Consider the following 26,827-nt stretch of genomic DNA (forward strand, 5'->3'; position numbering starts at 1 on the left):
TTACTGAAGTCTAACATGAATCTCAACTCACTGAGTTTTTATTATGCCCCTGCACCAGCTGTGGGAAGCAGAGGACTGGAGAGCCTGGATGTCCAGTGTCGGCCTGTAGGTTTCTGTGGGCCATTATGAGGAGGCATGGAGGAGTCAAGTGAATTGACACTTCTCAGCTGAGGCCTCAGACAGCAGCAGCCAGAAGGGAGATGAACACTAAGGTGACCCAGTAAGGACAGGACGTTTAGTGGAGGTTTGCCACTGTTCCTCAAAACAGGTAACTCCTACTTACTCCTGAGAGGAAGAAACCTAGGATTTGAGCTTCTACCGGGCTGCTAGCATAGGTAGAAATGACATTCCAGTTATGGTGATGCCCTGGCGGGCTCTGGTCAGCAGTGAGGGCTCCCTGACCGTATCTGGTGCATGCTTCGGACACCTCCTTTATTAACCCTTGCAAGTTTGGTTATTAGCTGACAAGTACACAGGTGAAGAGCACCATGTCCCTCCCTGGGTAACTGAAGCTCAGGCGACAGGATAAATAGAAAACCCTGGTCTCCGTGAGCAAGGCTTCCCTCCCTTGACCACAGAGACCCAACGCCTCCCTCTCCAGACACAAGGATAGAAGAAAACTATTTAGAAACTAAGAGCTTCCACAGTTTATTTCTTCTCCAAGGTGTGACCAAATGGTTTTATTGCATTTACTATTTCTGGGTGATGCACTGAGCAGAAAAAGAAACTCTGTTCCAAAGTCTTAAGAGTCTTTGATTGGGTCTGGACTAGAGGCTTCTTCATGTGAAAATCAGGACAGAGAGCACCAGAGGCCTTGAACTCATTTCCCAAACCTCCTATCTGCTGAGAGCCGTTACAGCCCACTGGCTGCCTGCAGCTCTCAGGTCCAGTCACAGCCACACTGAGCCTGGCCAACACCAGTGTGCCAGGGCAGTGTGGGACCACGTGTTTGGTTGCTTGAGGTTTCCTAGCAACAACAACTCCCAGACTCTCAGGCTCTGAACTTAAAGGCCATGGATGAAGATTCTCCCTGGCAGAGGACAGCAGCCCTGAAAGCAGACAACTGAGCTCAACATTCAAAGGAATGGCTGCCTCAAGGTTGCATTGGTTCATCTGAGGCAGGAACAGCAACAGCACCATGGGATTAACTGGAGTTGTGGCTATGTCCACTCAAACCCCAGTGTTGAGGTCCTGACTCCTAGTACCTCAGGATGTGACTGTATTTGGAAATGGCCACTCCAGATGAAGGTGGGGCTCTGCTACAGTAGACAGGGTGAGCCCCAACCCAAGACTGGGATCCTTGTATAAAAGGTAAGCTTGGAGACTGACACAGCGGAGATGAAGGCAAAGATGGAGAGATGGTTGTACAAGTCCCCGGGGACAGACAAGTGTCAGTGACCATCAGGCCCAGAATGATTCATTCCCCCTTCTAGCCTCGGAAAGAACCAGCCCACTGACACCGGACCTAGCTTTGCAAATTCCATAACTGTGACAATGCTGTGTGCTGTTAGAAGAGCCTATGTTTAGTACTAGTGACGACAGCGCTAGGAAGCTAAATAAATGCCTTGGAATCTCTACCCATGAAGGACGACTTCACAGAAGCTTCTGTTCCAGGGCAGGGCTTGCCCAGAAGAGCCTTGAGGGCCTGGCTCTCAGCTCCTAGACAGGACGGGAAGGAATGTGAGTGGTGACAGGCAACTTCCAGCACACATTTCTGAAGGGTCTTGGGGCACAAAGAAGATGTGGGGATAAATTCATTAACTTTCAAAATGTGACCTCCTGATGGCCAGTGGCCTGGCCGTCGGTGGATCTGTGGGATGCTCCCCTGGCTGACACCCTGACTAAACCCAGGCTGACTTCTGAGGAGACGTCAGTGCAGGCTTTTGGCCAGCTCCCTACTGTATTCACCCCATCCCTAGACACCACTGGGATGGGGGTAGCCCAGCCCCACTGAGGGCCAGAGCAAGTGGCTGAAGATCCAGAGATGCAGGTCTTGAGGTTGGATCACCTCCCTGGGTTTTGGCACAGTAGAAGGAATGCGCAGGGGACTGCTTTTTATCTGGGGAGCAAGAGGCATGGCACCAGAAGTTAGACACTACCTGAGAGCAAAGGGCAGGTGGTGAGGGTTCTGTGCTGGGGCAGGGGCTGGCTTGTGGGGCCACACCCTGCTCAGTATGAGTTGAGAGCCTGCTTGGAGCGTCGCTTCATGTGCAGGCGCTCATGGCGGAGGAGGTCATAATTCTGTCGGAAAGTTTTGACACAGTACCGACACTGGAAGGGACGGGTCTCATCCTTTAGATGACAGTGTCTACGGTGTCTCACCAGATGGTCATGCCGCTGGAAGCTCTTCTCACAGTCCCCACACTGGAAGCTCAGCTTGGCTTTGCTCTTCTCCAGCAGGTCGCTGGCACCCGTGCCCTCTGTTTCCAGAGCTTCTTCCTCACTCTTCTTCATGGGCTGCTGGCTGGCTGGCTGCAGGTGGATCCGGCGGTGAGAGATGAGGTGTGAGTTGAGGCGGAAGCTCTTCCCGCAGGCAGTGCACCTGTAGGGCTTCTGGGCCTCGTGGGTCTCTAGGTGACCATCCAGGTCCTCGCTGTCACTGAATAACTCCCCGCACACTGAGCATTTGTGTGGCTTCTGCTCCCTGCGGCTGCGCAGGTGCCGGATGAAGTTGACCCTCCAGCGGAAGATCTTTCCACAGTTTGGGCACACGTAAGATTTCTGTGAGGTTTGCACCTCCCCCTCAGCACTAGCGTTGCTCTGGTGGGCTGGGACACTGTGCAGGTCTTCTGGAGGGCTCCTCAGCTCCTCTGTGCAGTATGGGCTGTGCTGGGAGTCCTCATCCCCAGAGCTGGACAGCACGATCTCGATGGTCACCTCCTGGTCCAGACTGCTCTTGAGGGCTGGCGGGTCACCTCCTGCTACAGGAAACCGGTATGGTCAGTGGAACTGTCCAGATCTTAGGGACCCTACTTAGAAAGGCTTAACTGTGGGCCCAGACTCCCTGGGGTTGTAGTGTTCCTTGGTGACTCCTGAGGGCCTGGTTGCCCAGTACAGGCTGTTGGGATAGCAATTGTCTCTTTCTTTCTGGCTTTCCTGCTGTTTTCCCCTAATCCTTCACTTTCAAAACCATTTCTTCCTGAGCTACTGGGACTTAAAATTCTAAGAACTGACACTCACCTGTGAAAAATTTCAACATTTATATTACTTGCCAGGCGTGGTGGTGCATGCCTTTAATCCCAGCACTTGGGAGGCAGAGGCAGGCAGATTTCTGAGTTCGAGGCCAGCCTGGTCTACAGAGTGAGTTCCAGGACAGCCACAGAGAAACCCTGTCTCAAAAAAAAACAAAAAGAAAAGACAAAAAACAAACAAACAAACAAAAAAGTGCTACTGTAGACTACAAAGGTCTCTTCTTTATGCACTAGGAGATGAAATATCTATGACAGTCCCAACCAAACTGACTGTGCCCCCAAACTCAAACACTCAACAGCTGAAGTAACCCTCAGGGTAGCAGAGTGCCACTATATCTGGGACAGCTTTTCAAAAGCCAAATTGACTTCTATGTAGAACCTAGAATTTTGAAAGGAAGACTGGAGAGACAGCTTAGTAAAGAGTGCTTGCTGCTGCTGGACACTGGTGACGCATGCCTTTAATCCCAGCACTTGGGAGGCAGAGGCAGGCAGATCTGAGTTCGAGGCTGGCCTGGTCTACAGAGTGAGTTCCAGGTCAGCCACTCTGTTCCAAGGACATGCAGCTTACAACCTAGAACTCCTCCTCCAGAGACTCTGATGGTCTCCACAGGCAACCACCTGCATACACAGATACAAAATGAAAAGAAACCTCTTAAGAAGGGAAAAATGAGCCAGCCTGGTGGGACACCCTGTAATGCAAGCTGCACAGGAGGCTGAGGCAGGAGGATTGAAAGTTTAAGAATGGAGCCAGACAGTAGTGGTGCACATCTTTGATCCTAGCACCCAGGAGGAGAGGCAGGCAGTTTGAGGTCAGCCTGGTCTACAGAGCAAGTTCCTCAACAGTTTAGGGCTACACAGAGAAACCCCGTGTAGAAAAAAGAAAACAAAACAAAAAACCAGACACAATACCCGAAAGTTTAAGAATCATCAGGGTTACAGAGGAAGTTCAAGGCTAGCCTAGGTAACTTAGTATAAGAGCTTGCCTGGCACATACAAAGCTCTGCCTCTAATACTCAGTATCTCAAGCAGAAAGGAAGCTACTTGCAAAGAGGAGCAGCGGGTGACAGGAAGGATGCGCACCAGTACATACAGGAAAAAATAACAATGAATCCTTTTACCACACCACTGGTTTTAAATAGGAGAAGACAGAGGTAAGTTAAAATGAGGCTAATAGGTCCCAACACAACTTGTGTTTCTACAAGAGGAAACCTGATGCAGTGAGACCCTGTAGGTCACAGTGAAGAGGTGGGAGGTGAGAGGGAGACCTGGGAAGAAACCTACCCTAAGGAGACCCTGATCCTGCACTAGTGGTCTCTGCAACTGAGAGAAACTTTTATGTGCTTAAAGCTTGGCCAGTGTGAGGCCGTAGCAGCTGCTTAGAGGGGAAATACAGCACCATGGGGCAGCTCATAAGGGCCTATTACTCATTTCTAGGGGAGTTGATGCCCTCTTCTGACCTCTACCAGCAAATACACACACATTTAAGAAAATAAAAAAAAATCTCCGTCTGTGATGAGCTACTCTGCCAGCCTCAGGCTCATGGCTTTTCTATCATGGGGACAGCTATTAGAAGCATGGGGACGTGCGGAAGCTGCTTTGGAACCGGGAGAAGGCTTACGGTGCGTGTTATTGACAGATGTGAAGAGGTGACTGGCAGAAACAGGCCTATTTAAAGTGCTTCTGGGAGGAACCTCTCAGATGAAAACCAGCACGAAGTCCTGCTGTAAGGGGAAGGTGATTCGTGCCCAGTGGTGGAACGTGGCTAAGCCATGGCTAGGCATTCTGTCACAAGAAGCTAAGTGATAAAAAGGAGATTTAGCTGAAGAGATTGCTAATGTTGAATGTTCTATGTTGAAGATGCTGTTTTCTTTCTTTTTGCTGCTTAAATTAAAATCTGGAGAGAGAAAATTTAGATACTGAAGAAAAGAAACTGGAACTGGAAGATGGGCAGTGTTTTCTTAAGTGGCTTTAGTCAGTTTTCATTTTAGCAAAAAAAAAAAAAAAAAAAAACCAAACCCTAGGGAAAGGGGGTGGGGCGTCCAAATACGCAATAGCTACAGTTGGAGCTAGAGCTCCAAACTTTCCTACTCTGTGATGTTGGGGACCAAATTCCTGTCCTTGTACACGCTAAGCACAGGTTCTAAATGAGATATGCCTCCAGTCTCTGACCCGATCATCAGCTCAAAAAGCAAGCCTAGGTTTTAGGCATGAATGGCTTAGCAGAATACTCATCTAGCATTCACAAACCCAGGCTGGGTTCAATCCACAGTACAGAAAAAAAAAAAAAGAAGAAAGAAAAAAAAGCTGGCTGTGGCGGCAGCCCGCCCTTCATCCCAGCACTGGAAAGGCAGAGGCAGGCAGCTTTCTGAGTGTGAAGCCAGCCTGGTCTACATAACATGTTTCAGACCAGCTAGGGCTGTAGAGAGACACTGTCTCCAAACAACAAGAATAAGAAAACAAAAACAACAATAAGAACCCCAAACAAACTACAAAAAATACATGGCTGCCAGTGACTCCAGCTTTCAGGACCTCAGCACAGCTGATAGGAGCTCTGGTGTTCACATAAATAATGGACACATGATTACTGTCTCAGAGCAACCTTGTACAGAAGCTAGGAGGGCTGGGTCTCTGGATATATATACGATGGCCTCTGTCGCCTTGAGAGCAACAGGAAGAAGGCCCTGATGCTGAATCAGAACAGTCTTTAGAAAGTAAACTGTATAAGGGCTGGTGAGACGGCTCTGTGCTCAGTCACAAGGATCCAGGCCTGTCACTCCAGCTCCTGGGGATCTTACACACTCTTCCGGCCTTTGAAGGTACTAGATTCACATGTACACAGTCACACAGATAGACACATAATCGGAAAAAAATCATATAATTTACTAAGGATATAATTGTGTTTTTCGCAACAGAAAGATTAAAATCAATTGGTGCAAGGTTGTCACTGCTGTGACCGACTGAGCACAGTCTCTGGAGGATTATGGTGGCATTTGGACTTTGGGCTGGAAAAGCCACTGAGTGTTCTGAGCTTAGTGAACTAATGAGGGAACTAACGTTCAGCTCAGGGCAGTGCACAAGAGGCAACATTTGTAATGTTTCAGGGGGGAAAGACAGACGCTCAGCGCCATTTGTATGCCATGGTTCTCGTCAGTTGGGAAGAAACAGCTGTGACTAAGAAGAGACCAGAACTACTAAACTGAAACATCTGCTTTGTTGGAACAATTGATGCTGGTCAGCTGGAGCTAAGGAGTCAGCAGTGATTAAGAAGAGACCAGCGCCAGGAGGTGGTGGCGCATGCCTTTAATCCCAGCACTTGGGAGGCAGAGGCAGGCGGGTTTCTGAGTTCTAGCACAGCCTGGTCTACAGAGTGAGTTCCAGGACAGCCAGGGCTACACAGAGAAACCCTGTCTTGAAAAAACAAAACAAAAAACGAAGAGACCAGCATCGCCAGGCAGTGGTGGCCCACAGCTTTAATCCCAGCACTTGGGGGGTAGAGACAGGCAGATTTCTGAGTTCAAGGACAGCCTGGTCTACAGAGTGAGTTCCAGGACAGCCAAGGCTATCCTGGAAACCCTGTCTTGAAAAAACAAAAAAAAACAAGGAAAAAAAAAAAGATAAAGAAGAGACCACCACACCCAGTAAAACCTGGGAAGTGATTTCTCATAGTCAGCACACAGAAGCTGTCCCTGGCACTGGCAGCTGAAGCTAGAAATATGAATGTTAAAGACAGGACACTAGTCGGCCTCTGCTGGTGGTTACTTTTCCATGACTCAAGACTCCATACAGGGAGGGAGGGCAACCGTGCAGCTTCTGCATTCTAGAAGCTCCTCTTAATGAGATCATCTTGGGATTCTGGTTATCCACAATCAGGTAAAGGCACACTCACGACATACAGAGCAGTGCTAGGTTAGCCTTGACAGTCCACCCGGGCAAGGCAATGAGCAGGGCAGCAGTCAGCAGGAGCCTTGGGCAGTTTAATACCCAGCCCCAGTTCTCCACTTCATACCAAGCACACCAGGCTCCTCACCTGGACAGGGACTCTGACTGAGCACCACCTGTGGGCAGGGCTGGAGCTCTGGCACCTGCAGCTCCTCCCACTTCCTTCTTTCTTCTCCTTGGAATGGCTGGAGGCTGGAAAGGTCTTTCCAAAGAGAATGGAGAAAGTGATTTGTCACATACCGATATCACTACTCAGAAGCCACTAAGGAAGAGGCAGGCTATGATCTGCAGGTGCTGCGCTCCTTCTGGGGCGAGCACGAGGCGTCATTCTGCTGAGTGAAGGAACCTGAAGGCAAGTGAGCAAACACCATGAACCTAGGTTCTGAAGTTGGACTCAATTAATGTAGGTTCTAGTTCTACTACAGATGGGTAACACCTTCCATGGTAGGCCCTGCACGGCACACAGACCTTCCACAAACAGACTGTGTTGAGCCTACAGGACAGAGATGGGAGGGGCCAGAGGGAATGGAGGTCCAGTGTTACTGCTGATTCTGTCCAAGGCCATGTGCCTTCATAGCACAGATTATACACACACAGACACACACACACACAGACACACACACAGACACACACACACACACACACACACACACACACACACAGGGGTCAGAGGGGATGGAGGTCCAGGGTTGCTGTTGATTCTGTTCAAGGCCACGCCACTTCATAGCACAGGTTATACACACATAGACACACACACAGAATGAATCTTCACCCATCCCTCCCCATGGAATTCTCCAAGCACTCTTGTGAGTGGGTGGGGAGCAGGCTAGCAGTGTCTAAAAGGGTTGCACTTTGTGCCGGGTCCTCAGCCATATGCATCTGACCACTCTTCTAGAGAGGACTTTATTACAAACCTAAGGCTACTCTAGATAGCAGAAGACATTTCCTTCTCTACAAGTCCTTGGTTGAGGAATACAATCTCTATGCATAGCCACCCCTCGCCTGCCCACTCTCTACGAGAAGCCAGAGTCAAGGTAAGACTCTGAGGTAATGCCAAGAGTGGGGAGCTGGGGAGGAATGCTGGGGTGCTCTGGCTGCAATCGGTTTCCACCCTGCTGTCCACCCACCTCTGACTGTCACTCACCTAAGCAGGAGGCCTGGGGGATTTCTTTATCCTGGAGGTCTGTCGTCCACTCTGTGACCCGCAACCCGTTCTCCTCTTCATGGGAGTGGCCTGGCTGAACTGGAGGCTCATCTATTAACAAAGAGGTAGGACAAGGACACCTTTAACAGGGACCTGCTGTTGTGGGTAACCTCTGTTCAACACCAGAGGAGACTGAGGAGGGATGGCCAATGCGCTGTGGCAGGTACCAGTGGGGCTATAAAGGAGAACAAGGACAGACAGATTGGGGTAGGGTGAAAGGAGGCACGCTACAGAGCAGGCCAGGGCTTAGGACCATCTCTCTGAGGCCCACTGGGTACATAAGAAAGAAAGGGCCATTCGAGCAAGAATGACTGGAAACTGATGGAAACTGAGTCCTGCACAGAGTAAGTCCTTTCAAGGTAAGAGGGTAAACAGAGAATCAGATTCAGCCACGGTACCTTAACCTCACAGGTAGCGTCCCACGTTCAGAGTGGGGCCTCCACCCACCTTCCATATACCTGGCTGCATGGGAGCTAGGTCTTACTTGGAGGCATGGAGACTGCATAGTCTTCCCCAATGATGAATTCGCCATAGAAACCAGTCTGTGCCGGGTCCAGAAGGGACCAGTCCTCTTCTGAGAAGCATAAAATCATGTCCTTAAATGGGGAGACTCGGTTCTGAAAGTAGAGCAGGGCTGTGTCAGCTGAGGAGGAGCAGGGCCTTCCTGAGTATTAGCTGATGGTGGGATACCACGGCCAGGTGGCATGTAACACAGGCACTTATGCCTAATGACTTCAGAGGCAAGAAATCAAGTCAGGGCAGGGCAGAGTGTGGAAAGAGCCTGCTTCTTTGGGTTTGGTGCCCTTCCTGAGCAGTGGTGGCACACTTTTAATCCCAGCACTCGGGAGGCAGAGGCAGGCAGAGCTACATAAGTTTGAGGCCAGCCTGGTTTACAGAGTGAGTTCCAGAACAGTCAGGACTACACAGAGAAACCTTGTCTCAAAAACCCAAAAAAGACCATGGTGGAAGGGGCTTTCCAGGTTCTACCCAGTATCATTACATTCTCACCGTGCCTACACTTCTAGGCCTCTGGGTTGGTAGAAAGAACAAATGAAATTGAGCCTCCGCTAAATTTATGGGAACTTACAACCTTGCCTGGCCTAGAGCCTGACTTTCAGTTCTTTGCAATTTCAGATACATCCCTTTGGGAAGCACAGATGTTTGAACATCCTCCCCTGGGGCCCGAGCTTCTTTAGCTTCTGAAAAGGGTATTTGTAGGTGTTGCCAAGAACTTACTAAGGCTGTTAAGGGAGGAACCATCTTTGGTAAACCACCTTTTGTACTGGACCAAGGAGAGTGAGCTACCTAAGCCCAGGTTGGTGGTTTCATTTACTGGGAACAGAGCTCAGAAGAAAGTGCTTGAGACCCTGGAGAGGACCAGGATCCTTGGTGAGGACTCTTGTGGCCAAACCAAAAGGAGCAATCCACTCTCCCACCTGATGGATGTCACCTGTCACTGGGCCGACCGAGTATGGCTCTGCTTCTTTCTGAGCAGAGAGCTAGTGCTGGCTGGAGATGGACTTTTGCTCAAGGGTCTGGCTAAGTCATAAGCTGCTGATTATTTTTAATAATTTTTTTTAAAAAGAAGATTTCTTTTTTTGTGTATGACTGTGTTGCCTGAATGTATATATCTGTACCATGTGAGTGCCTGGTGCCCTCAAAGGTCAAAAGAAGCCATGAGCCCCTCTGGAACTGGTTACAGATGGTAACTATGGGAATATTGGGAACTATACCCAAGTTCTCTGCAAGAGCAACAAGTGCTCTTAACTGCTGAGCTGTCTCCAGCCCCTTGAACTGCTAATTCCTGCTGGACACCCTGATTCCTGTACAGTCTCGACACTAATTTTGTTCTTGAGAGTATTTTTTGATTTTGCTGCATAAGCCAGTTAATGTCCTTGTGTTTTAGATTGTTATTTTAAGCTACTAAAAAGAAAAGGTTTAATTAAATTTTTAAAAAAGATTTATTTATGTTGTATGGGTGGTCTGCCTGCATATATGTCTGCGCCCCATATGCATGCAGTTCCTATTGAGGCCAAAAAAGGGCATCCGATCTCTTGGGACTGGTGTTAACAGGCAGTTGAAGTGGCCATGTAGATAGATGTTAGTAATTGAACCCAGGTCCTCTGTAAGAGCAGCCAGTACCCCTAACCCCTGAGCCATTTCTCCAGCCTTTTGGTTTTGCTGTTGTTCGAGACAAGGTCTCACTGTATAGACCAGAATTCACCTGCCTGCCTCAGTCTCCCAAGTACTTGGAGTAAAGGCGTGTGCTACCATGCAGGGCTGTGTGGAGTAAAGGCGTGTGCTACCATGCAGGTTGCTGAGGTGCTTATGGGCTCTTATTCTTGTCCCTTCTGCCCTGACACAGAGAGCTGACTGCTTAGCCTGCCATCCATCTGCAAAGCTTTCACGGTGCCATGCGAGGCACCTCCTCCTCCTCCTCGGAGGGACCACCAGTCAAAACCAACCTCACACCTTCTGCCTAGCCAACCAGTAGCTCTAGTCAATCCAGGCCACTCACTCACTCACATGCTTGCTACACCCTCAAATTAACTACAATATTATCACACAGGCAGACACTGAACGAAAAACAAAAGACGCCTCAATGGACTAAGCCTATAACGAACTAAGATGAAGGTCCAGACAAACCTGGATGCTGTAGGACTGACCCAGGCTTAATCACCATCAAGTCATACACAACACGCTAAACCCGTGGTGCTTGGGGAGAAAGCGGCCACCCATGGGCCCTGAGACACAATCCAAGATGGCTCACAAGAGACAGTGTGCCTGTATCCATACTGACTCAGAGACACCAACAGTGCTCACCTCAAACCCTTCTTAGATCAAAGCAATTACTTTTCTGTTGGGGGCTCTCTTTGGCCAAATTCTTCCAAGTGTTTACCAGGAGCAGGAGGAGCCCTGAGCTTCTCTGGAAGCCCTGCAATGGCGGTGCTGCTTCTGATGCCACCAGCTTGCTTATGGGGGACTCTTCACCACAGTCCAACGTGAAAGCAGTAACTAAACAATGGACCTGCCTTGCAGTGCACAGTGACAGAGTAAGGAGGTGGGTGGACTGGATGAGTATCTTGCTGTGTGGGAACAAAGATCCACGTGGAAAATGTTAGACAAGAAGCCACCCAGCTCCCCCAGGCCTCTCGGACTTCCCCAGACTTAGTCTGGTAGTGAATGTTTAGTTCATTACTAAATATTTTCATTGTTCAGAAAAAGCAATAACAACTATTATAGGCTGGCTTAACAGTTGTATGTTGTAGTCCTTTGACTGTTACACCCTCTAAGTGCTGAACATTTTTTTTTAAGTTTATTTAGTTTATGTGTATAAGTACACTGTCGCTGTCGTCAGACACACCAGAACAGGGCATCAGATCCCATTACTGATGATGGTTGTGAGCCACCATGTGGTAGCTGGGAATTGAACTCAGGACCTCTGGGTGAGCAGTCAGTGCTCTCACCCGCCGAGCCACCTCTCTAACCCAGTGCTGAACGTTTTATCTCTCCCAACTATGTAAATTGGCAGAGCAAATTCCAACCACATTATGCTGGCTCAAAAAAACTCAACCACCTGCCTACACTTTTCCAAAACAAGCTACTTCTAAAAATACAGACCAGGCCTCACGGTGTCAGGATATTCTCCTTCCCCTTTCTCTGTCTCCTACCACTGTGGCAACGAGGTGAAAGGACATATCACAGATCTGGTCTGTCCACCTCCTTCCTTTATAGAAAACAACTTCCTAGGACTGAGCCTTCCCCAAAGAGGATGAGACTGAACACAAGATGATTTTAAACACACATAGTAAAATACAGTAGTCACCTGGGAGGCTTTCTCTGGAAAAGTCCTGTGGAAAACAAGGAGGGGGCTGGAGAGAGGGCTTAGCAGTTAAGAATACTTGCTTTTACAGGGGACCCACATGGTGACTCACAACCACGTGGTATACATTCATACATACAAAATAAACCTTTAAAAATAAAGAGGAAATGGTAGAAAAAAATTCTGAGATGTTCTAAGTCCTAGGCTAGAGAAGGGAGAGAGACTGGGTCATTTCTAACTCAGTTTCAGGCTAAGCCAGCAGAGGAAAATAAACCCATCTGCCCCATGTTGTTTTCCTCTGCTGAGGGTCTCTCAAGGCCACAGTGGAGTCTGCTTTTTGAAAACAATCAGCCGAGAAGGAGCAAGACTTAGGAGGTAGACATGGTGCCACACGCCTTCACTATATAATCCTACTGGCACCTGGGAGCCCGAGGCAGGAAGACTGCCATGAGTGCAAGGCTAGCCTGGGCTACAGTGTTCAAATCAGTCCCAAAAGAAGGGAAAAAACAAAGAAAGAAACAAACAACAAACAAACCCCAAACTCTTTTGTTCTTAGACTGGCCTCCTTCCCCTTTGACAGTTTCTGTCCTGTCCTGTGCGGTCATCTACAACCAGTGAAGGTTCAGTGTGAACAACCTGAAATTTTCCTACTCCCAAAACCTCATGGATTCCTTGGTCTCTGGTCCTATAGACACTTTCCAGTTGCTGTCTGTCCGTGGTGGCTCTGGGAATGTGTCAAAGCCCTCCACCATCAGCTCCCATCGGTATAGTGCCACCTCCTTGTTCTTTTAAAACATTAAAAGGATTTAAAAATTTATGTATATGGTTGCTTTACCTGTATGTCTTGTGTACTGCTTGAGCAGCTGGTGCCTCAGAAGGCCAGAAGAGGGCGCTGAATACCACGGAAATGGAGTTACAAATAGCTGTGAGCTGCCACAGGGGTGCAGGGAATCAAATCCAGGTCCTCCAGAAGAGCAGCCAGTGCCTTAACTGCTGGGCCACCTCTCTAGCCCGTACATGCACACACATTGGCATGTGTGGCCGTGAATACAGGAACCTCCACACGCATAACTTCAGGCCTTATTCCCATCTAGCTTTAGAGTTTTTGCCATCTGTGGTAGATGGAGGTCGCTCTCTGGCCTGAAAGTCACCAAGTCGGCAGGGGGAGCCCAGGATCTACCTGGTTCTGCCTCCCCAGTACTGGGACTAAATGTGTGCTACTAGCCTGGCTTTTATGTGGGTTCTGGGGGATGAGTTCAGGTCCTCATGCTAGCAAGACAACTTTACCAACCAAGCAAGCCTATTTATGAAAGCACCAATTCATTTAGAGGACTCTGCGCTATGACCTCCCCAAAGCTCCCTCCTGTAACTCTCAAAAAAAAAAAAAAAATGGAGAGAGTTGGGGGTGGGGAAAATGACCAAACATTCAGGCCACAGCACAGGAAGTGATGCTACAGAGAGAAAGGGAGGGGCCAAGCTAGCCTCAAAGTCAGTGACTGGTGGCAGAAAGTAAGCAGCAGACACAAATAAACAACTAACTCTTAAAAACAAACAGCACAAAATAACCTTCATCTGCATATGAGATATATATGAAACAAATGAATTACCTGTGTAAACTTGGGTCTTATCCCAAGTCCTCATTTTATGTATGCGAATTTTTCAATACCCACTTCAAATCGCTCTAAGCATTCTGGAGATGGGGTTGTTCCTTTTTGCCTCTTCTGAACAGTCTTCTACTGGGGCAGTCCTATACTCTGCAAAGCCCACAGTGTGTGTGTGTGTGTGTGTGTGTGTGTGTGTGTGTGTGTGTGTTTTACAGTGTAGCATCATGCAGGGCAGCAGAAAGGGGAAAGCTAAGAGGTCTGTTGAAAACCTAGGCAGTCAGATGAAGGAAGGAAATAAATAAGTGTGCCACTCGTGAGACCAGATCCCAGCTGTGCCCACTCTGAACCCCACCCCCCGACCCCACCCACCGACCCCACCCACTCCCACCAAGGACACTGAAGCAAACTTGGACCGGGAACACAGACAGGGCACACCATGGAAGCCCCATGTGACATACACCTGGTCATGTAACGGTGCAGCAACCACTATGCTCTCTTCCTGAAATGCAGCTACTAATGAGAAGATGGCCTCATTAAAGCTTCCTTCCTTCCTTCCTTCCTTCCTTCCTTCCTTCCTTCCTTCCTTCCTTCCTTGAGAAGTAAGGAGCTGTGGTTTCTCCCTTCCACTGAAGGAACTCAGAAAAGGAGAGAAGTCTCCTCCAGTGGCTTTCTATGTACATCTGCAGTTTTCTAAAGTGGGCGGGCAAGCAGCACTTTGAGCTTCAGGAAACAGCAGAAGCAATGGGCATCTTTAAGCCCATTGGTTCCCTGTTCACCTTGGTTCTTTGGGCTAAGGCTACATGCTGTGGCAAAGAGCAGGCAGGCCCGAGTCCTAGAAAACTATCCCATGGGGCACCTTAGAGATCAGCTTTTGGTAATCACTCACCGGGGGAAGCTGGCAGGTGGCCACGGGCTGGGCATCCCTGATGCTCTGCTCCTGCACAACGAACGCATCTTGCGGAACTGGAAGAAATGGAAAAGATGTCCCAAAGGGAGCCAGGCTGGTCCCCAACGCCTCCCAGACTTCCAGGGCTGGCTCTGTGCTACAGATTGTGCAAGGAGAGAGAAGCAGAGAGGGCCAACAGGGAGCCACTCCTGTTGCCCTGCATAACTAGGAAAACTCCTGCTGCTCCCCATAACTTGAAAAATGAGCACTTTGCAAACCACCACAGGGTTCTGGAAGTCTTTTCAGATAGACAATGGGGGGCTATCTCAGGGAAGGCTGGGTTTAGGATGGCCCGATCAATTTGATATTCAACCCCTGAAAATCCAGGAACTTGTCTCAGCATCTAAATATGCTAAGAATACAGTGTTACAGGCCTGTAATCCCAGCCTTTAGAAGAGGCAGGAGAATCGGCCAGCCTTTAGGATGAGACCACCATGTCTCAAAAAATAAATACAGGGCTGGTGAGATGGCTCAATGAGAAAGTGCACTTGCTGCTAACACAATGACTTGAGTTCAATCCCAGGGACCTACAAGTCATCCTCTGACTATCACATTTACAACAAAGCATGTTTGCACCGGTATTAAGTGTTCACATAAAAAAAAAAAAAAAAAAGCCTAAATGAAGGCTAAAAGGCTAAAACTGGCAGTTCAGTGAAGGGAGGGCCCATGTGGACCACTTGTGAACTTGTCACCTGCACAGTTCCAAAAAAGGCTGTTTAAGAAGTTAGTGTGGATGCAGTTAAAGAGAATCCTGTACCTTATTGAGAATGTGAATTAGCACAGCCATTAGGAAAAACAGCAGGTCTTCAAAAAATGAACAAAACTGTTATTACTGAACAATCCCTCTTGTGACTAGAAACCACAAAAGAAATAAAATCTCAAAGGGGCAAGTCACTGTCACGTTCCCTGGGGAATCAGGCACAATAGCTGTCAGAGGATCACAGTGTCTATCGGCAGATGGATAGATAAGAAAATACGGTCTACGAGAGAGAAGATTGGTTAAGAATAGGGGAGGACAGGGACACAGAACACCTGGGTGGGAAGGAGGGCAGTAGGGTAGAGTGGGGGAGAAATGAACACAAGGAAGGAGAAGACGATCAATAGGGACAACATAACCTAACACTGTGTGTGTGTGTGTGTGTGTGTGTTCGCGTGCGCGTGCACGAGTGCACAGTATGTATGTATATTAAAGCCATGTACCATCACATCCAGCTGCATATTGTCTCTTAATTTTTTTCCCAGCACGTGGGAGGTAGAGGTAGGTGGGTCTCAAGTTTGAGGATACATAACGAGAGTTTCATGGCAGTCAGGAAGTCCTATCTCAAAAAGAAAAACAACATGAGAGAGACAGACAGAGAGACAGAGCGAGACAGACGGGGAAAATATGCAAGCAAACATATAGACACTTGAGATGCGACTCAGTCATGAAGGGTGGCATCCTATCTTTCCTGTGCAACATGGAAAGCACATCCTAAGAACCAGAGCGGGCACAGGGTGACACAGCACGGGATGACAAGCACCGCTCAATCTTGCTCATATACTGAATTTATATCTGGAAGAAAAGTTTAATTCTGCTCCCTAGTGCCTGCCACCTATTATGGATGGATCAACGTTTCATTCTACCCAGAGGCTACTTTGGCAGAAGAGCATCACAGTTAGAAGCTAGTAGGTCGTCCTAGTGTTAAATGTCTTCCCAATTGCTGACATCAGGAAATTCTGTATCGAGTACTGCCCAAGGAAGCAACCCAAGTCTGAGTGGACACAACTGGTGTTCTAGAAGATCCCTCACAGCAGGCCTCTCCCTGGGCATCCCTCCCCTAGAAGGGCTCATATGTATATAACGGCTGCTCGCACAGTAGTGTTGACTTGGGGGAATGGTCCTTTCCTTATAGTGCCTGATATATTTGAACTATGGTCCCTGTAAATTCACAAGCTCTAATCCTAGGCACCTCAGAATGTGACTGTATTTGGAGGAAGGCTCTCTAAAGAATCAATTAAGTTAAAATGAGTTCATGAGCATGCGCCCAAACTCAACCTAACTGGTGTCACTAAGGAGGGTTATCGAGAAGACAGGCAGATGGAAGATACAGCAAGGAGTGGTTGTCTGTCTGCTAACTCAAGGAGGCTCAGAAGAACCCAAGGCTGACCAGTCAACCTCACAGCCATGAGAGAAGAAACTAACTGCTGTTGGAGAAGCAATTCAACGTGTAGAACACAGGTGGGCAGTGCCACCGCATCAACACAGATGGTCCTTCCAGCCAGAGGGACAGAAGAGTTCTGATTTGTACAGAAGTCAGTAAACACTGGCAGGCAGGAAAATATACACACACATACACACACACACACACACACACACACACACACACTTTCTTTTTTTTTAAAACAAAAGACTCTAATTGCCAACTATGGTTGAGTGGGCCTGTAACTGCAGCACTCAGGAGGCTGAGGTAGGAGACTCACCAGTTTGAGGGCAGCCTGAGGAAGGGATGGGAAGAGGAAGAAAGGAGAACAAGAAAAAACAGAAGCAGGTTTTGTTTTTAGTCTAGATAAGGTGCTGGAGACGGAACTAGGGGTGTGTGCACGCTAAGCAGATGGTCCACCACAGAGCTGTACCTCCAACCACTGAACAGAGTCAACGCCAGAAGTAACAAAAAAAAAATCTCAAAAATGCACCTTTTCCATTATAATTAAGAGTACTGTTGTGGTGGCAAGGCTTATAAGAGGGATACGGGGTCCCTGGGCCTTGAGGGGCCTTGGGGAAGCAAACCTCAAGGAACCTAGAGATGACCTACTGTAACTCAAAGGAACAATGGCTCAGGCTTTGAGTCTAACACTTCCCCCCTCTTTGCAGCTGTTGGATGGTTTAAACAGATACTCAAACCCTGCCACAGGGCACTGGAGCCATCTGCAGGAGAGGCTACTGCTCTCTCCCAGGGGATTTTAGATGTTCTTATAGCTGCAGAGTAACCTAGCCAAGAAAATGTGGTTTCGAGAGAACAGAAGACAGAGCCATGCTCAGATCAGGCCACAGGTCCTGGTTCTACAGTGACTTTCTCTGTCTCCACTGAGAATACTCTCAAAGAAAGAAGACCATATAATCTCACACCATCTGTTCACACAGGCCTTCCCTCTGGGAGGACTCAATACCAAGAGACTCTGTGTCGGTTGCTCTGCAGAAAGACCCAGAACACAGTAATCGTGCACAGTTCAGAGGAGACGAGAAAACAGAATGTAAAAAGGCCATCACTTTAGTCAACACCCAAGCACACTGGTAGTGTATAATTCAACTCTCAAGCTCACACTACAGACTGCATACCTAAGTCTTCGCTAGGCTGGCCTGGTGATCTGCTTAGAAGCCCAGTGCCCTGTACTAGAGCCCCAGGCGGGGCATCAGGGTAGCTCTGGGACTCTGCTGACATTCGTTCTTGTTCCAGGTCCTGAGGCGCAGCAGGCCCGTCGCCATCGTCAATCACCACCGGGTCTTCACAGTGCTTGAGCTGCAATCCCAGAAAGCAGCAGATCAGGGCCAGGTAGAGAGAGAGGAGTATGATAAAGCCCGGCCCATAGGCTCTGCACAGATCTGTGTAGGCCTTCTCCCTTTCTGGTCTTGCCATCCATGGACTTGATGGGTAACAATCATCTCAACTTAGACTTCATAGAGAGTAATGTTTGCTTTCTTAGGAAAGAAAGCAAACTGGGTCTGGACAGAATTTCTCATCTGGGGTCAGAAGTCTCACAGGGTCAGCAAGGGCTCCCCTCTCCCAGACGCCCGGTGCTCACCCACTGCCAGGGTCTCCCTGGCTCCCGTTCCAGAGCCTCTACTGCAGCCACAGCCTGCTCTCCGCTCTCAGGCTCCTGGGCTCGCACCCAGCTCTGGATCTCCCACGGCAGGATAGCCAAGAACTGCTCCAGCACCAGTAGCTCCAGGATCTGCTCCTTCGTGTGCCTTTCGAGCCTCAGCCAGCCCCGGCACAGCTCCCAGAGGCGCTGCAGGGCCTCCCGAGGGCCTGCGGCCTCCTGGTAGCGGAAGCGGCGGAAGAGGCGTCGAGAGGACTCTGGGCTGGGAGGCTCACCCTGAGGGCTGGGGTTCTCTCCAGGAGGACTCCTCATTTTCCTGGGCTCCTCACTTTCCTTTGGAGCCAAGACTCGTGGGCACAGGGCTGTGGGCATGATGGGATTTGATGGGGGTCAGCGGCAGAAGACGACCCTATTTCCAAACAGAAATCACTGGCTTCAATGCTCTGGTCTCCTGTGGCCACTTCTGAGGGGGTGCTAGGCAGAGCCCATGGGAGACCAGCCCTTTGAGGAATTCCTGGGAAATGTACGAAGTGTTGGTGTGGCTGGTCCTTACACATGGGAACCGAAAGAAAGATGACCCTTCCCACAAGCCATCACTCCATGAGGAGTCCCCTAACATGTGGCAGTAAAGAAGGCAGGGCATTTGGGAGAAAAGTGGTGGCGATTCAACAGGACACTGGCATTCCCAGTACCCCAGGAGAACAAGGAGGCCACAGGCATCTATGTGTAACCAAGGTTTGTGATACCTTTGATGGACAGGTCCTCCTGGAGGATAATAGCCCCAGCAGGCCACAATCTTGAAGCTTTGGAGTCGAAGTCACCGTCTCTGTTCTTGAGGTCTTCACAAATTGAACTGGAGGAAAAAAAAATATGCAAGGGAAGTTATGCAAGACCACCGTGGAACAATGTCACTCTGCCAGGGACAGAAACTTTCACTCTGTGCTGGCAAGGACAAAAACTCCCAGGTACAGAAGGAACTCAGAGCGTTAAAGTAAGACTTGTATTTAAAACCACCAATGCTAGGCCTGGGGGTACAGCTCAGTGTCAGAGTTGCAGCTAAGACTGTGCCTCTTCCCCATACAGTGCTTTATGACAAGCCTTACACGCACCTGGTCCAACACAGGGGCTGCAGAAGCAGCTGAGTGGTTGGTTGAGAGTACACACTACTTTTCCCTCTGTCCACAAAGTCCTGTAAGTGTTTCCCACACCCTCTTCGAGCCTCCATGGGCACCGCACCCAAGGGCATAGACTCACACAAAGATATCTACACAGGTATACATGTTATTAAAAATTTAAATCTCAAAAAAAATTTTTAAGTTCTTGTTATATAGTTAAGTGTGCAGGTGCGTGCATAAGTGTGTGTGTGTGTGTGTGTGTGAGTAAAAGGGGCTGGAGGGAAGGGAAGGGGGTAGTTATGTAATTATATTTTAGTACCTAAAAATGTGGCTAAAAAAAAAAAAGCTACTAGTGTTCCGTCTGAGCCTATCCCTTGTTTTCTCCAGATTCTCCTTAAGGCAGTGGTACACATAGTGACATTGTGGCCCTTCCTGGTCATGAGAGAGGAGGCAGTCACCGCCAGGCTTTCAGCCCGACTATCACATACACAATCCAGCAAACACACCAGGGGCACAGTATATCACGGTCTCTCCACTTGACCCACACTTTGGAACACTCGGAGAAAAGGTAAACGGAGTCACCGAGTTGGGCTCTCGGGATTCCGGAAAAGCCCAGGCAGGGCCGCTCACTGCCTGGCCCTTTACACCCTCACCTGGAAGAGACTCCCAGCGGGGCAGCACCACTTTGCTGGAAGACAAGCGATACCAGAAAGCCACCAAGCAACCGAATAACAACCTGGAACCTCAACTTTTCTGTATTCCTCTGATTGCCGAAGTAAAGGCAGACACCCGACGCGAGCTTCTGAAAGCAACAGGCTGTGAACCTCGACTACTCTCACGTCTTACTCCCGTATTAAGAACCCAATCCGGGCCCCGCCCGCTCTCTCCTGCTTCCTCCGCCCACTGTCTCCCACCTGCTGGGCCCTGAATGGCTCAGGTCTACACTTAGGATAGTGTGTCCAGGGTCCCACCCTCAGCACCCGGTTCTGCTGGGGGACTGCTCTCAAAGAGCCCTAGGCCAGACAAGCGTGTGCCTCTTTGTCACTCTGGCACCTGGCGCGCAGGAGCCTCGGGAGCGGAAGCTTTATGAATGAACTACCGTTAGGGAGGGGAGGGCTCCCGCAGGGGCGGGGCTTGCCCAAAGCAGTTATTGAAGGCGCAGGATCCCAGGGAAGGAATGAAGAGCAGGAGGAGGAGGAAGAGGAGGGTGTTTTAGGCCAGGAGAACTATGGGGTTTCTGTCGCTTCCACTCTTTCAGATTTGCTGGCTCTTTCCTTCGAAGCCCGGGACAGCAGGCGAGCAGATCCTCACCTTCCAGCTCGGTCTCTCTGGTGTTTTGGCAGAGGCGGCTCCAATGCATGGGCCAGACTCGGTCCCTGGCCAGGCCAACCCTGTCTCGGGATCCTCTAGAATGCATCAGCTGGGCTTGGGAGCGAAGGGAGACGCCTGGAAGAGAATTGTATTGCTTCATCCCCGAGGGCACCTATGAGGACGCGGCTCTGGGAGCAGGGATCTGGGCCCGGACGCGGGAAGAGGAGAACAGGGAGCAGGACCCAGGCGCGGGCTGGGGATCAGAGCGCGGGAAGTGGGGAGCGGGTTCCGGGTTCAGACAGCGGGGCATGGGAAGCCGGGCCACAGTATACTCACCGCTGCGCAGCGTCCCGGTTGGCGGGCCGCGTAGGCCGGGCCGCCGCGGAAAGGAAAGGCCGGAGCCCTCCGGCTCCCTCCCCTGGGACACTTCCTGCACCGCTCTAGGACCGAGGAGGTCTCCTCATCTCAGTGGTTCGCTTCCCCGCCTCCTGGCCGAGGTGTACGCGGGGGGGTGACATCCGACACCCCCGGCCCGCCTGGACCGCCCCGCCCCGCCCCGCTCCGTGCTCTCCCGGCCTGGGCCCGGGGCCCGGGCTTTAGCTTTGTGGGCCTTCCTAGCGGGCTCGGGATGCGCGCGCGCGCCCCGGCGGGACCCGGGCGCTGGGGGCCAGTTCGCGCGGCCACCAGCCAGGGAGGCCGGCTTGGGGCTTTGCTCTTCTCTGCTCCTCTTGTGTGGGCGCAGGGAAGGGCTGGTCTGGCGGCGCTGGCGAAATGCCAGAATTGGGAGGAGGAGGGATGAGGTGTAAGGGGATCTCCCAGTGACCATTTGCATCCCGTGTGTGCTGTTGTGCCCCAATCCCTTCCAGCCGCAATTCCATTTCAAAGCCAACGCTGCCAGAGCCACCCAAATCGGTAGGACTGGAGAAATGCAGACCCAGCGATCCACGGTGCTCGCCGAAGCAGCGGCCCGCGGCTTCGTGGCATGGAGATGATCTACGATTTCTCTGTTTAAGGAAGACTGTAGCACTCTGGGTCCCTCTGAGCACCAGGATAGTCCTGGTGAGTACGGAGAGAGAAGGTTGCCAATCCTGAGAGTATGAGTTGGGGAGCTTGTCGCTGGCTTAATGCATAAACACAGGACAGAGTGACTTAAGTCACGGAGAGTGAGAGGTGACCAAGAACTAGGGCATTGGAACCTATTCCTGCCTCATCTACCCTGTGTTGAGTAGAGTCCAAATCCTCCCTCAGTTCCCTCGGGCTGGACAATGGAGCCGGACTGTCAAAGGGAGGAAGCAAAGAAAAATCTGCCTAGAAGTGAGCTACTGTGCTGATTTTTTTTCCCCTTTCTGGTTCTCTTTCGAAGGTACATGGTAGGAAGTCACCCTTAAAGAAGGTGGTTTGATAGAGACACCCCACCACCGGCAGACTTCGTGCTTCCGTTTCCTTCTAATAATTGGGACTGGGACAATCTCTTCCGACTAGTAGGTATGGAGTTAAGGGTCGAGGTTTTGGGACATTAGGAGGTGAGTCAAGTGGATGATTGTTCCCCAAGTGCAGAAGAACGCTGAGCAAGCAAGGGTCACCCAAGGCTGGGACTTAAGGCTCACAGAGAGCAATAGGAGCCACCTAGACTTACAAATCCATGCCAATCCCTTTTCAAAAACACCAGCCAGGAAGCACAGCCTGGAATGACCAAAGACCCCGTTGGGGAGTCAAGCCTAGTGATTAGTCCAGTTGTGTATCCCGAAGGGCTGCTGTTTAGGCTCCTGCCTGGTGGCTGCTCAATACTTGGATTCCTCAGAGGCGCACTTATTGGAGCCCTCACGCAGGTAAAATGCAGCGCCAGGAGGTGGCTGATACATGGGATTTTTCTCCCCCCACAAACACTTTCCCTTTAGTTTCTCCCCCTGAGCTCACAACTCTCAGGATTTAGGTCCCCTCTCGCTGTTCAGAAGCCGCCAATGACTCCTAATATGCCTTCTTTCTGTGTTTCTTCTGCATAGAACCTGGAATAGGGACTAATAGACTGGAATCGGAGCACCTGTGTTAAATCACACCCATCAAGGCGCAGTCAGGTGATCTAAGGCCTGCGTGACCTCTCTGTGCTTCAGGTACCTCCCTCATACAGGAGACTGATGCTGTCTGCTTCATTGTGAGGCTATTCAGGGAATATGTACTGAGAGTCTGCAAGACAGCTGCAGTTTGCCACTCCCATCCAGATCCTGGGCGCATCTGTGCACCCCACTGACCATCGGAAGGGCGAATAGTGAGCAGAGCTCTGGTCAGTGGAGCCACGGGGAAACTGAATCAGAACAGCAACCTCAGGACTGAGTTCTGAGCAGAGCCTGAGAGTTGTTACCATGCTGTATTGAGGAGTCAGGTGTGTCAGGCATCCTGGCAAAGGTGGTCTTTGAAATGAAGGAGTTGAGGTGATGGGGCCCTGGGGCAGCCACAGAAAGGCATTTCACTCTGTAACAAGCAGGGTTCTGTCAGGAGTTGTGGGTGAAGTACCTGATGACACTTGTAAACCCTGCTCTGTGGTCCCAATGATCCCCCCATCTCTGTTGCCATCAGAGTGACAGCCTTAAAATGAGTGTGACTTTGATTTTTTTTTTAAAGATTTATTTATTATATGTAAGGACACTGTAACTGTCTCCAGACATACTGGAAGAGGGCATCAGATCTCATTATGGATGGTTGTGAGCCACCATGTGGTTGCTGGGACTTGAACTCAGGACCTCGGGAAGAGCAGTCAGTGCTCTCAACCACTGAGCCATCTCTCCAGCCCGGGACTTTGACTCTTGCCAAGAATGGGAAACAGACTTGAAAGTCAACTTCCTACCCCTTGGCCATGGGAGTACTCTAGCTATGGTGTAACTGAGGGGGGCCGACTGCCTGGGTGCATGCCTGTGAGTCCCAGCACCTGGGAAGCTGAGGCAGGAAGACGGAGAGCTGGAGGCCAGCCTGGGCTGTGCTGCATGTCTAGTAGCAAGGCAGCCCAGGCTAGACTCTTATCTCAAGGGGCAAAAACTAAGGAAGGTGGGGGCACCAACTAACAAAATAGGAATATTACTTTTTTTTTCCTGGGGATTCTGGAAAATTTCCAGAAAATCCGATGTCCCTTTTTATTCCTTTTGTGATCCTTGGCAATTATTAACTGTCAGGAGATTGGAGACATTGCTTAGCTACAGATGATTAAAGACTCATGGCACCTTAACTTAGCGTAGATCTAGCCAGTTTGAACTGGCCTCCCAGAAAAGATACTTTGGCCTTTAGATCCTTTTGGCCAGCTCTTCTCTGAAACAGGGAAAGGAAGAAGTTTAGCCGGGTCACTGAGGTAGAACTTGGGGGTGACACAGAGGAACCTAAGAAGAAAACCCAACTATAAGCAGCTAGAAGGGAGCAGGGTGGTGTGGCGCACAGCTTTAATCCTGGCAGAGGCAGGCGCATCCGTGCAAGTTCAAGGTCTACAGAGCTGGTGGTCTACAGCACGAGTTCTAGGACAGCCAGGGCTACCCTGCATAGGAAAACAGAGAAAAGGGAAGGAAATAATACCACCAGGGACTGGCGAACAGTAAAAGGAAGCTGAGAAAAATTGGGAGATCACTGGGAGGGGGCAAATGAGGGGAATGGAGGCAGATACAATCAAAATACTTTATATATGTGTCTTTTATCATACCTGTATCTTGGGCTTTAGAAACTGCTAATTTGAGTTTTATTACTCTTAAGCCACAGTACATGTCTGAATATCTTAGGTCCAATAGACGGAACTGGTTTTCTTGACAAGGGTTCCCAAACAATGTGTCTGATTCTTCCACATTTGCAGGGATCGCATTTGGATGCATGTGCAAGCTGTGCTGTAGCCACCTCAGGTCCTGAATCTTTAGGACTTGCTGGAGCTCATTGCTGATCTATTTTGGCAGGTACGGGATACTCAAAGTATTTATCGTTCTCCTTGCTGTATACAATTGGTTCTATTCTTTTGTATGACTCCAAGAGGTTAAGTTACATGTTCCTCTGATGTTTGTGATCCTGTGCGTCTAGCTGCCTCCGTAGTGTCACTGATCTTACCTGAGCTCTCATACTCATTCTCTCTCACTTCTCTCCCCTCCTCCTGGTCCTCTTGCTTCCCTCCAGCCTCCTTTAGAACTCATTATCTTTTAGAGTAATACCACCCTTAACCAGTAGTTTAACTCCCCACTCCCTCAAAGGGGACTCATTTGTCTCACTAGTGCTTATACATGTGTTACTGTAATAAAGTAAGTTTTTTAAATGTAAATTTTTCATTGTGCAGTTATATGTAAGCAATAAAACAAAAATAGCATTGCTTAAAAAAAAAAAAAAAGAAAAGAAAATGGCCGGGCATGGTGGCGCATGCCTTTAATCCCAGCACTTGGGAGGCAGAGGCAGACAGATTTCTGAGTTCGAGGCCAGAGTGGTCTACTGAGTGAGTTCCAGGACAGCCAGGGCTACACAGAGAAACCCTGTCTCGAAAAACAAAACAAAACAAAACATGCTAGTAATATGTGGTCATCGAGTAACAGGTGCCTTAAGGACAAATAGGAAAAAAACCAAGAAGACTGAGCTTGCTTCCTCGGCCAGACTGAACAGGGTTAGGCCAAACTCAATGGCAGATTGTTCCCCCACCCCAAACATATTAATTACACACATCATTAAATGCTGGGCATAGTGTTGTCCCTTGTAATCCTTGTACTCTAGAGGCTGAAGCGGGGAGGACCAGTCTTTAAGGATAGCCTGGGATTTCAGCGAGACCCTGTCTAATGAAAAAAAGAACGTTTGTGTGTGTGTGGGGGGGGGGGGGGTGGCTAAGGATGTAGCTCTGTTGGTACAGTGTTTGTCAGTATTCACCAAGCTCTACATTAAATCCCCAGCACGAGTGGTGATGCACACCTGTAATCTCCGCACTCCGGGACTGGGGGCTGGAGGATCAGGTCATGGTCTCCTATATAGTGAGCGAGTTTGGGGTCAGCTTGAATGATGAGATACCCAGTCTGAAAATAAAGATGCAAATTGATGAGCTGTGGAGCGACACCCGCATGCAGTTGAGTCATCACGCATATACCTACCTCCCCACATCCTTCATGGCCCCCAGGAAGCTCCAGCTGGCTTACAGACTGACTTGTTTTGAGATAGGGTCTCACTGTGTAGCCCTGACTGGCCTGGAACCCACCGATCTGCTTGCTTCTGCCTCCTGAGCTGCGTGATTAAAAGCATGTGCCACCACACCTGGCTCTATTGCATTTATTTATGTATGCGGTGGGAGTGGGTACGCACACACACTTTAGAGGTCAGAGAACAGCTTACCGCGATCAGCTCTCTCTGTCCACCCTGGGGATTGAACTCAGGTCGCCTGGCTTGCTAGCCAGTGTCTTTGCCACAGAGCCATCTCAGCAGGTCAGTTTACTCTTTTAACCTGGGAGAGAACATGCGGTGGGCCTTTGTCCTTCTGTGTTACTATTTCATTTAACTTGATGTCTATCCCTTTGGCTATAAGTGAAGAATTTCCTTACGGATGCCTGAATAAAACTCCATTTTGTATATACACTGTGTTTTCTCAATACATTCAGCTTTAGATGGCTCATAAGCTGACTCCACATCTTAACCAGAGTAAACATGGAAGATGGGAACCTCTGCTCTCTCTCAGATGCTACTGATGGCATTCTTAGCTTTTAGGTTGCTGGAAGTGAGTGGTCTGTTACTACCTCCTGAAAGATCCCATGTGATGCTAGGTCAGACACTGAGGTGGCCAGGGAGTGCCTGTTAGAGACAGCCTGAGATTGGCTCTGGATCTGTAACATTCCAACTCTGCACAGCAATCCTGGGAGTTTGAAAGGAGTCTGCATTGTTGAATCTTCAAAGCAGGTGTGGCCTCCTG

At 49.6% G+C, this 26,827-nt stretch overlaps 1 protein-coding gene and 1 long non-coding RNA gene across 12 annotated transcripts; one reads left to right on the forward strand and one right to left on the reverse strand.

Moving 5' to 3' along the window:
* Positions 1 to 623: 623 nt before the first annotated feature.
* On the reverse strand, positions 624 to 21,744 carry Zkscan17 (zinc finger with KRAB and SCAN domains 17). Of its 10 annotated transcripts, none has more exons than NM_001130529.2 (10): positions 21,268 to 21,744; positions 20,932 to 21,066; positions 19,252 to 19,358; positions 18,488 to 18,867; positions 18,024 to 18,204; positions 14,648 to 14,724; positions 8,819 to 8,951; positions 8,275 to 8,385; positions 7,219 to 7,332; positions 624 to 2,921 (listed from the first exon to the last, which is right to left on the reverse strand). In NM_001130529.2, the coding sequence occupies exons 4-10, from the start codon at positions 18,815 to 18,817 to the stop codon at positions 2,170 to 2,172; spliced, it is 1,698 nt and encodes a 565-aa protein (NP_001124001.1). In that variant the 5' UTR covers positions 18,818 to 18,867; positions 19,252 to 19,358; positions 20,932 to 21,066; positions 21,268 to 21,744; the 3' UTR covers positions 624 to 2,169. The 10 variants fall into 10 exon arrangements, with proteins under 10 accessions (NP_001124001.1, NP_001277943.1, NP_766529.3 ...); NM_001291014.1 differs by having other exon boundaries at positions 18,781 to 18,914; NM_172941.4 differs by having other exon boundaries at positions 18,488 to 18,914.
* On the forward strand, positions 20,757 to 26,489 carry 4933439C10Rik (RIKEN cDNA 4933439C10 gene). 2 transcript variants are annotated; one of them, NR_015585.3, is made up of 5 exons: positions 20,757 to 21,990; positions 22,295 to 22,416; positions 22,935 to 23,042; positions 24,758 to 24,854; positions 25,824 to 26,489. It is a non-coding gene; the product is annotated as an RIKEN cDNA 4933439C10 gene (long non-coding RNA). The 2 variants fall into 2 exon arrangements; NR_135273.1 differs by lacking the exon at positions 25,824 to 26,489 and having other exon boundaries at positions 24,758 to 25,210.
* Positions 26,490 to 26,827: the final 338 nt, after the last annotated feature.

The sequence above is a fragment of the Mus musculus genome, chromosome 11 (assembly GCF_000001635.26).
Source record: "Mus musculus strain C57BL/6J chromosome 11, GRCm38.p6 C57BL/6J".
Lineage (NCBI taxonomy): Eukaryota > Metazoa > Chordata > Mammalia > Rodentia > Muridae > Mus > Mus musculus.

Bases quoted from the DNA above. Each gene is read 5' to 3' on its own strand.
- Zkscan17 (NM_172941.4), bottom strand. From the start codon at position 18,877: ATGCCCACAGCCCTGTGCCCACGAGTCTTGGCTCCAAAGGAAAGTGAG. The intron at 14,725-18,023 runs GTATGCAGTCTG...CATTTCTTCCAG, and splicing joins CCAGCCTAGCGAAGACTTAG to TTCCGCAAGATGCGTTCGTT. The intron at 8,952-14,647 runs GTGAGTGATTAC...CTCTACTTTCAG, and splicing joins CCACCTGCCAGCTTCCCCCG to AACCGAGTCTCCCCATTTAA.